The sequence below is a fragment of the Camelina sativa genome, chromosome 12, assembly GCF_030686135.1.
Source record: "Camelina sativa cultivar CO46 ecotype springtype chromosome 12, ASM3068613v1".
NCBI lineage: Eukaryota > Viridiplantae > Streptophyta > Magnoliopsida > Brassicales > Brassicaceae > Camelina > Camelina sativa.
In genome coordinates, this window is record NC_141891.1 from 4,909,099 (window position 1) to 4,920,684 (window position 11,586).

At 34.8% G+C, this 11,586-nt stretch overlaps 1 protein-coding gene across 1 annotated transcript; it reads left to right on the forward strand.

Annotated features, from left to right (window-relative positions):
- The first annotated feature begins 8,338 nt into the window (after positions 1–8,338).
- LOC104733201 (uncharacterized) lies at positions 8,339–10,012 on the forward strand. Its single transcript, XM_087478828.1, has one exon. It carries the CDS (start codon positions 8,339–8,341, stop codon positions 10,010–10,012), a length of 1,674 nt encoding a protein of 557 aa, XP_087334954.1.
- Positions 10,013–11,586: the final 1,574 nt, after the last annotated feature.

Consider the following 11,586-nt stretch of genomic DNA (forward strand, 5'->3'; position numbering starts at 1 on the left):
GTGTGACAACAGTTCAACCATTCAACTTTCAAAGAATCCAATTCACCATGGTCGCAGCAAACACATCGAGGTTCGTTTTCATTACTTAAGGGAGCTAACTGGGGAAGGCAAAGTGAAGCTGATACACTGTGGCACACAAGATCAGTTGGCAGATATCATGACTAAACCATTGAAGTTAGAGACGTTCATGAAGCTGAGGAAGATGCTCGGGTTGGTCGAAATACCAAGATAAACTGTTCATGCTTGCAGCAAACAGTTTAGGGAAGGAATTTGTTAGTTGATTTAGTCTTTGTCTTTCAATAATGGTTCCACATTTGTAGGAGTAGTTGCTTAGTTGTTGCTAAGTACACGTTCTAGTTTGTTTCTTCGTTGTAGAAAATCCTCCGTATGATAAGGAGGTGTTGTTGTTTTGCTTTGGCTATTTAATAGCCTTATTCAATAATATCAAAGGTACGCTTTGGTACAGAAACCGTTTGTTCAACAATCAACATTTGACAGATAAAGTTATTGTGTATGAAGGAGAGCCTTCCGTTCCGTGGCTTGCACGGCATCTTCTCCTCAGTCACTACGCATTGGAATGAATTTGTTCTTGTCTCATTTGAACATCACTTTCAGACGAGATCCTACGAATTTTAGACCCAAAATCAAAAAACTCGGTTCGATCAAGGATAAAGATCAGAAACTAGGGGCATGTTATTACTATTTGGATTAATTAAGAGTGAGAGATATGCCATATTCAGAGAAAAAAAAAAACCCTCCTTCGGCGAAAACCTTGATGAATGAGACGTATGATTCGAATCAATGTGTCAACGCAGACCTTTGCAAGTCTAAGAAGTTTGTCCAAAAGTGCAAGAAGTCATGTCCTGTCGTAAACTATTTGAGGAAAAATAAAGGACAAGGCATAAAATTGGAAAAAGGCAAGAGCAAAAAAGCATGATCGAGTAGACATTCTCATATTCATGTGGTAATAGAGGAAAATATTTTGCGCATATTCAAGGGTTGTTGGTTTTCTATGCAGATTACACATAAAATTATTCATAAAAGGCTAAAAGCCATATAGAGTAGTAACAACGATGATGAAACAAAATAGAAGTTTCTAGTTGGAGGAGGATTTATTCAATTACATAGTTTGGATTTGAACAAAGCCAAAGAAGGATACCAGCAATATACGACCACGTAGAATTAAGATAATTAATGTACATAATATCATGAATCTCTGAGTGAAAAAAAAAAGCTAAATGTGCCAATTAATTCTCCTTGATCTTATCCGAATAACGTATATAAACTTGCATTGAAGACAAGTTTGGGGGATGGCATGAATCAATATTATTATGTTTTTTTTGTTGTTTTTGGCGTCTTTAGTATTCAACGGACTAGCCAAGTAATGAAGCTTTGTTTGTGATTTGTGAATATATCATACTTGCTCGCTTATTACCAAAACTAACATTCTAATACAATATATAATACAATTCATATAATTTATTTTGGTAATGTTAAAATTATTTGATCGAGCTTAAATTTTAACTTAATATTAGACTCCATATAACGAATTAAGAAATGACCATAAAGTGTCTGATCTCTAAAGTTTGGCTATGAGTTTCACCATGGTATGAATTAAAGTTTACTTGTAAGTGCTTAAGCAAGAGATGAGACTGATATTGTGGCTTTGGATGGGGAGTACTGCTAAATGTGCAAAACATATCTGAGATACGTTATTGCAAAACATATATGAGATACGTTATTGCAAAACATACAGAAATATATATAGAGAGAGAGCGGCTAGATGAAAAAGAGATTTCCCCGAGGTGTTCCTCCAGAATGCAGCTAAACTATATTGATTCTTTGATTCATGAATAAGTTACTTGACATTGTCTTTGTAACTCAAATAATTCCCATCTATTATTTCTTATTCATTTGCTTTACTCATATATGTGGTGTTTGTGTAAGATTTATAAAGAATGAGTTCATTTGTTTTACTCACTTGTTTTTTTTCTTTTTTTCTTTTTGCATTCGTAAATATTGAAAACAGTTCGTTATTTATATTTACACACGTACAACAGTTGCTTGGGGAGAGATAAAAGAATAAGCTTACTAAATGGATAAACGAACGTAACAAATCTCAACATAAAAGAATAAGCTTACATTTTTATAAGTTACATTTTTCTTTTGTTCTGTTGTTGTTTTCACCGAGTAAAAAGCATGCACGCATAATTACATATATTTTAGTATATTTTAATATACAGCACGAAAAAACACAATTATCTAGAACGAAATATATTATTGATCGACAATGAATTGGTACGTACAACAAAGCTATCCTAACCAGTATATAAAATCTTTGTATGTTTCCTTTCGTAAAAAATAACAAAATGAATAAATGGCAAAATGTCACTTTCATGAACCATCCAATCTCAAAGGATTAGCGTAACATAGTATTTAGCATCAGTTATTTTGGTTTGTTCGGTGGGTCACTTTAATGACATATGTATGGTCAATATATGTTACTATGTTCACTTAACTATAATCTTCAATAATATTTTTAAATATATCCATATATGGTTATGTTTTGATTGGCTAACTATAGTTCTCAACGCCTTTTTTTTTTTGAACAAGATGTAAAATTTATTCGAAAATTTTACATCAGCATTAGCATTGGTTAAACTGTGTTTTGAATATTCAACGCTTTTAATCTTCCGTTTCTCTTTCTTCATCTTCGTTTTCCTCTTCGTCAGCTAATCCATAATTTCTCTCATTCGTTTTCTTTCTTCTTACAGCACTCACTCTGAAGCTCTTTTTACATTGAATTTCCAAATTAAAGAAAAGATACTACATACTTCCTATCTAATTGCTACGTGGTATATAACTTTCCAAAATATTTTATTTACTTATTTTTCTTCTTCTATGAACCACGAAACGTGTGGTCCAAGAACTCTCCGATTTTTACTAAAGACTTACATGATCCACGCGGAAAGCAAATCTCCGATTTTTTCTATCATTATCACGAATTTATTAGGTTCTAGATAGTTGTGGCCTTGTGGGTAATAGCACCACTCTTTTATTATATGATTTTGCATGCATATACGAATCTCTACTCTCTAGTCTAACGTCATCTTATCTTTCGTGATACTAACTAACTTAGACTAATAGATAAATTTTACTAACTAAGACTAATATATAAAATATATATATATTAATATATATACAGTATGGTCAAATTAAACGTGTGTGGAGATTTATAGTCCAGTCGAAATGACGCCGTTTAAAAGAAATTTTCAGTTGGTTACGTGGAGAGCTTAAAGATAGTTGCGAACTAATAAGTAATAATTTAAAGCTAATTTAACAAATATTTTATGCAGTAATAAGTACCTAATTAATGCAAATAAGGAATGAAACTTTGCGTGGTCCTCACTCCTCACACACAAAAGAAAAACGGTTATTGGCAAAAGATATATGGTTAATCGTGGCCGTTTGTTAAGATGAGATCAAAGGGCTGAAAAAGATAGGTACCTTGTTCTGCGTCCAATACACACTCACGTGAGTATGAGCTATGTCATCAGTGGCGTGACACGAGAAACCCACGATCATTCTAATTCTCGTCTCCTCTACTTCATTCTGCTCTCCTCGTTTGCCGGCCACCCAGCTACGGACATGATTTGAGTTGCTTGCAACCGTCGTCTTCAAGTTGTAGCTTCCGTACACGAAACAATAGGTTACTGCTCGCCTTAGAGTTGGGTTGGTTTTGGACTTCTTTGGTTTGACCAAATAATTTTTTAATCAGGAATCTAAATGGTTAATAATGCTAGTTAGAGTGAGTGACTGTCTTTACCGTGAACATATCACTAAAATGCTTTTGTTTTCTTTTAAAATATTGGTGGTCTAGTGTGTACAGTTTGTACAATAATTCATAGTTTTTAATCATTATAATGCAAATACTTTTCTAATTTGTGTGTTTTCATGTATTTTAAGATTTTGAAGATTTTTGTTTTGTGAAATCACATGAAATTACATTGTTTTGTAGGTTTATTAACTAACTTACTTAGATAAACATACAAATGTTAGTTTATCTGAATATATATATATATATAATATATGTATATATATATGTATGTATCTATTAAATTAATTTTATAATTTTGACATTTTTAAAACGAATACAGCTGAAGTCCCAAGTTATCATGATAAACTAAAAAAATATTTAATAATAATAATATTTTTTTTGTTAAATATCATATGAGGAGAAACTTCATTACTTGGCTAGCCGATTGAATACATGCATGATCTTAATTCTAATGTGGTATATATATATGTGTGCATGTATCCTTCTTTTGGCTTTTTTTTTTTAAGGGGTCCAACTAATATCTTCTATTTTGTCTCATCATTGTTTAATTATGCCACGTTGTTACTCTATATGGATCAAGCGTTGAGTAATATATGAGTCTATTTATAAATTTAGTGTGTATTGGATTTTCTCCAAAAGCGAGACATACTAAAACCAACTTTCAATTCGGATTTTCTCGTCATTGACATTTTTTGTTTAACTCCATAATTCTTAACGTGTTTTCCATTGGTTTATATATTTTCATTAGTGGATGGATATACGTTTAAACATATTAGCCTTTTAGACTAGCAATCCATATTGCACCACATCTTAATCGCCCCATATCTGAAAATTAGAAGAAACAAATCTCTCCTTAAACGTTGCAACAAATTGAAATGTATGCTTGTTTCCACCAAGCGAGACCCCTTACACATCTTTTTGAAATGTGACAATGATTTTTACGGTATTGATGTTGCTGAAAGCCTAGTAGATATCAGCTGTTGGGTTTTATTTGGAGTAGTTGCTAACAACTGATATTATACTGAACTAGGCAATGTGAACATTTTGTTTTATAAATTAATAATTGAGTCATACCTCAAGGCTCAAGCTTTACAAAATAAATGGATGACGTCGATTAGTTTTCTTTATCCAACGTGGCAAATTTATACATGACGTGGCATGGAGGTTCTTTGTTAGTCGATAGCCCGATTTAGCTAAACCGGATCGGTCTAACCTCGTGCTCCTTGGTTTAATCAGCCGATTGGACGAATTTTACATGTTGGAGTGTTTCTTGGAGAAGAATTTGCGTCGAGTACGCTTCATCCATCTCCGGCCGAACTTAACCTGATTTTTAAGCCTCTGGTACGCTTTTAAGCCTCTGGTAGACTGGTACGCATCATCCATCTCCGGCAGTCGTACTTCTTTTCTTTAATTTGTAGTGCATGATGTATTCACTAGGTACGGTAACATTTACCATTACGTGCTAATTAGTTCAGATGGAGCTACCTGGTTTCCAATTAATAAACGTACGTTATTTTTGGTCGAAGCTAACTCGTTCACGTAAAACTACATTTTGTTTTAATATCTCATTTTGGGTGAAGCTATTTAGGCATGTTTCAATTCAATGTTTAATTAGTATTCATCGCAGCCCGACGTACCTTGGAATCTAGCTTAACAAAATAATTTGAAACACAAATCAGTAAAGAGACGACTCACATTTATTAAAGAGTAAGAAGATTGGGGTTATAAGACATCTTACAAATGGCAGCTTCGCCACCATCTTGGTGGAGCTTTGTCAACATGTGGAATCTAATGGATGCACTCATGCACATTATGAAGATCGTCAAAAATATTCTCACCTCATTGATTTACTGTGATTTATTCGCACCATCAGACGTGCATGCATGTGCTCCTGGCAGCATTATATATATACGTTGGACTGAATTATATATATATATATATATATATATGTCGTTGTTTAGCAGGTAAAGTACATAATGTAGTAAAAAAGTCGTTATTTGGTGTCTTTTGGCTGAATGGAATCAACTCTATTAGAGTCGTTAAATTTATGCATGTATTATTATTCACTAAATTTTGTTACTAATTATAACAACTTAATTTTTACTGTGCTTTTATCATAAGCTTATTTACTAACATAAGGTTTGATTGGACGACCATATATAATTATCACTTGCTCTTTCTCTCTTTTACGTGCATTTGAAAGAGGGTTATAATTTTTTTTTTTTTTTTTGCGTGGATGGAATTATCAAATCCTACGTGATACGTGTTTAACAAAAGGTATTTTTGATAATCTTATTTGATAAACTAAAAGATTAATAGGGAAAACATACTCAAGGTTAAGAGCACACATACTTCCAATCGTTTTCGTAATCGTGACGAACAAATAAAAGAAATGTCTCATAAAAGGGTATGTTACTTTTGTGGTACCTAGGTAGGCGATGTACAGACACCATATTCACATTTGACACATGCCAAAGTGTAAACGTAAGTGTACGGGGTAAAATATATAAAATAATAAATACGAGCACACATACTTCCAATCGTTTTCGTAATCGTGACGAACAAATAAAAGAAATGTCTCATAAAAGGGTATGTTACTTTTGTGGTACCTAGGTAGGCGATGTACAGACACCATATTCACATTTGACACATGCCAAAGTGTAAACGTAAGTGTACGGGGTAAAATATATAAAATAATAAATACGCTGAATGTAATATATTCTTTTCTGACACTCACCTTAATAAAAAAATGTAATACTTATTTTACAAAAAGTTATATACTCTAAAGATCTAATAATTTCTTCTCCCAAAATTTCATTAGGTAGATCATGATCGTTGCCCTTTTCTCATTCTAGTACCTTCCTTTTTAATCCCAACCCTTCTTGTCATTTTCTACTTCTCTTTTCTTATCTTCATCTTCATTTGTTTTCTGTTTAATAATGAGTCAAAACTTTATTTTTTTTTTACTAATGTTAACATAATTGATCAAAAAGGGAGGGTTGAATCTTCGTCGTCCTATTTTAATCAACTAGTGACCAAGCGTTAATTCAGATAACAAAATTGCTCGTCCCTTGGTTTGTATGAAGTGTTAAGTTATCTAGACCGTCGTTTCCTACCAAGATGTGGTTGCAGCCGGCCGGTATGTGGGAGTTGTCCAAAGATACGGCTCAGAAAAGCCTTTGACACGTGATGAACTATAACACCTCGGCTAGGCTTATCATATCAGAAACAAAAAAGTGATCGATGTGTTATGGATATGTTTATCTCTATAGAGTCCCTTATTCTAGTATTATTTAGATATGTGATTTGCAAAAGTCTCGGTCAAAATTGTTTGAAGCTTACATGTTCAAGCTTAATAATATATTGCACTCCATAAAACGAATCACGGTATGACCGTAAAGTGTTTGATCTCCAAACTTTAGCTATCAGTTTACTTGTTGGTGTTCCACGAAAATAATTAAGTTTGCTTGTAAGTGCTTAAACGACTCGATTACTAGACTAGCGATAGTAATCAAAAATATAAACAAATCACTAGAGTAGCAATACAACAGAAATATCTCCAAAGTTGGGTCTCGACTCGATTCTCTAGAGATAGAGATGATAGATCGTATAACTCGAATCAATGTTGTCAACGCAGACCTTTGCAAGTCTAAGAAGTTTCGCCAAAAGTGCAAGAAGTCATGTCATGTCGTAAACTATTTGAGAAAAAACTAAGGACAGGGCATAAGATTGGAAAAAGACAAGAGCAGAAAAGCATGATCGAGAAGACATTTAATTTACATATTCATGTGGTAATAGAAGAAAAAACTTTTGCGTATATTCAAGGGTTGGTTTTGCTCTATGCAGATTACACACAAAAATTTACACATAAAAATTGATTGCGCAATTAAACAAAATAGAAAGTTTCTAGTTGTGATGATAGTAGTCGGCATTTGGGTTTTTGAGTGTCGAATTTGAGATTTCCCTTGAATCTAAATAGAGTAACAACGTGGCCTAATTTGAACAATGAGACATTATAAAAAAAAAAAAAAAAGCCTCTAGTTGGGGCACGTTGGATTTGAACAAAGCCAAAGAAGGCTTGATAAAATCACGTATATGCCACGTAGAATTAAGATAATGTACATAATATCATGGGTGAGAAAAATATTAAATGTGGTAAATCTCCTTGATCTTATATATCGGAAGAACATGTATAAGGTTGGAAGACTCCAATGTGTCGATCGAGTTATATGAATCTCTTAATTTGTTATTTTTAGTTGATACCACATATATATACTATTGAGATTAGACTAAATCTTAGGAGATTATGTTAAATATATGATTCATGTATATCTTAGCTAGATTCTCGGATTTATCATGGCCGACTCAAAACTGTATAAATACTTGTACATTTCTTATGATGAAATACAACATAGCATATTGATCTTACATGGTATCAGAGCACGATCTGGACCTTTGATAAAAAAAAAATTTCTATTGCTTTCCTTGCTTCTTTGAAAAATGAGTGAACTTGAATCCACCACCTCTGTTGCTAAACCTGACTCAAAAGAAGCCTCTGCTGCATTTATGTCTCCGTACTATCTTCATCCAGTAGATAGTACAGGACAGGTGCAGACTCCAATTTTGTTGAATGGAGTGAATTACGAACGGTGGTCGAAGTTGATGTTGAATTCTCTTCGTACCAAGCGGAAACTGGGTTTCGTTAACGGAACTCTTAAACGGCCTACCAATAACCCCGACGAAGAAGAGAAGTGGGATATGGTAAATGCTATGATCATTGGTTGGATCTACAACAGCGTCGAACCGAAGCTGCGACAATCAATCTCGTTGGTGGATAACGCCAACTCGATGTGGGCAAGCCTGCAACGACGATTCTTTGTCAGTGACGATACGAGAATTCATCAACTACACTCTGACATCGCGGCGTGCAAACAGAACGGTGACGAGGTGGAAGTGTATTTTAGCAAGCTCAGGATCATGTGGGATGATCTTGCGGATTTTGAGAAAGGTTTTACGTGTTGTTGTACAACTGCAAATTGTGAATCCATGGTGAATTATGAGAAGATGCGGGAGAAGTTACGAGTGCATCAGTTTCTCATGGGTCTTGACAATTCTCGTTTTGGGACAACGAGATCAAATCTGTTAAGTCGACAAACAGATTTGAACCTTGAGTCCGTGTACTCTCAGGTTATTCAAGAAGAACGACACATCAACGCCATGCGCACCACCGAAGATCGAACTCCGATTGTTGGTTTCTCGGCAACGACGTCAGCTTCTTCCCAACAGAACCACTATGTTTCCTCTGTTTCCTCTGCTCAGGCATCAACGTCTCGATTTGTTAAGCCGACGATAGTGTGTTCTCACTGTGGTAAACAGGGACATGAAGCAAGTAGCTGTTTTCAGTTGATTGGTTTTCCTGAGTGGTGGGAAAAAGATAAATCCTCCGGTGGTCGTGGGGGTTTCGGTCGTGGCAGAGGAGCTTCAAACCAAGGGCGTGGTCGTGGAGGTCGTGGATCAGGCTTTCGTGCCTCACACACACAGCTTGGTGATTCATTTTCCTCAGCAGATACATCATCTTCCGGGATTCCAAACTTCACGACAGATCAATGGGCTACTCTGGAACAGTTTGTGAAGAAACAGGGTACCAATACCAAACCTCCGGGTAAGACAAAAAAATTACTTCTTTTTGGCAAAGAACGTCGTCATGATATTATCATTGACTCGGGTGCTTCCCATCATATGACGGGGGATTTGCACTTACTTACCGATGTTATCACTATTGCTCCTTGCCCGATTGCTTTACCTAATGGACAGATCACTTGGGCAACCAAACATGGCAGTTTGAATCTTGGTGGTCGCCTTGTGTTGTCAAATGTTTTCTTTGCACCTTGTTTATCGATCACACTTATCTCGGTTGCTCAATTGCTTCGTGATGTTGCTGGTTTTGTTCTCTTTACTAAAAAGTTTTGTGTGATACAAGACCTCGGTTCGAAGACTTTGATTGGAGCAGGGAAGGAGCGTGACGGGGTTTATCACTACGAGGGTGTTGTTGCAGTTCAAGCCGGACATATGGGCAAACTACAGACTCGGGATTTATGGCATCATCGTATGGGACATCCATCTTCTAGGGTGCTTTCAGTTTTAGGATCTATTGGTGGTTTTCTAATAGTGTAGGGTCTTTTGAACAATCTTGTGGTGTTTGTCTACGAGCCAAACAAACTTGAGACGTGTTTTCTTCAAGTATCAATAAAGCAGATGATTTCTTTTCTTTAATCCATTGTGATATCTGGGGACTCTATAGAGAACCATCAACGTGTGGAGCACGTTATTTTTTGACAATAGTTGACGATTGTTCTAGAGCTGTTTGGACAGTCTTGTTGTTGGAAAAGAAAGAGGCGTCCGATGCTTTGAAAACCTTCTACATGTTTGCAGAACGACAATTTAATAAACAAGTGAAGACGGTGCGAAGTGACAACAGAGGAGAATTTATGTGTTTGTGCAAGTTTTTTGTAGACAAGGGCATCGTTCATCAAACTTCGTGTGTTGAAATTCCTCAACAAAATGGGCGTGTAGAACGCAAACATCGGTACATCTTGAATGTGGCTCGAGCTCTTTTGTTTCAGGGCAATTTACCTAAGAAGTTTTGGGGAGAGAGTATTTTGACGGCTACTTATCTAATAAATCGAACACCATCTCCTCTTCTTCACAACAAGACACCCTATGAACTACTTTACGGTTCTCCTCCGGTTTATGATAATCTGTGTGTATTTGGAACATTATGTTACGCTAGAAGGATTGATCGCTTAAAGGATAAGTTTGACGCTAGAAGCATCAAGTGTGTTTTTTTAGGCTACCCAATGGGGAAGAAAGGTTGGCTTGTATGTGATTTACTTACGGAAAAGTTGTTTGATCTTACATATACCACGTAGAATTAAGATAATGTACATAATACCATGGGTGAGAAAAATATTAAATGTGGCAAATCTTCTTGATCTTATATATCCCAAGAAGATGTATATATTGAAGGCAAGTTTGTGGCATATGAATCTATTAATTTGTTATTTTTTGTCTTTAGAATTCAACGGGCTAGCCAAGTGATGAAGCATTGTTTGTGAATATATCATACATGCTCGCTAATGACAAAAACAAACGTTCTAATACAAAAATATATAATACAACTCATATAATTTTTTTTTGGTAATGATAGAAGTAATTAATCAAGCTTAAATTTCAACTTAATATTGAAAACAAATATAATGAAAATTTTGGTGAAAGTTGCGGATCGAATATACATATAAATAATGATAAATAGATTGGTTGATAGTATGTTATATAGATAGAGAGAGTAGTCCCTTTTAATTGAGAAGATGGCGGTCAAAATAAAGTCAGTCTTATCATAACCATTCCATTTTGGTTTTCTGATAAATAATGACTTTATATTCTGTAATTAGATTGACCCTATGACGCTAATTAATAGCAATCGATCGTCATGATTAAACCAAAGGAAAATGATAAAAGAAAAGTTGATTTTTGGTATTTATGATATAAAGGAGCAATTTTGTGGGACAAAGAGGATCGAGAAGAGAGAATGGTTGGTAGAAGAAAGTGTACGTCGAGAGAATAGATGTCGTGACGCATAAAAAATAAAATAATGGTTGAGAACGCATTGTTTAATAATTTTGTATCCATATTTGCGTAGTTGATCAGTAATGAGTGGATAAATAAAATATGGGTAATGCACGTTCGGT

Coding starts and splice junctions, on each gene's coding strand:
- LOC104733201 (XM_087478828.1), top strand. CDS start 8,339: ATGAGTGAACTTGAATCCACCACCTCTGTTGCTAAACCTGACTCAAAA.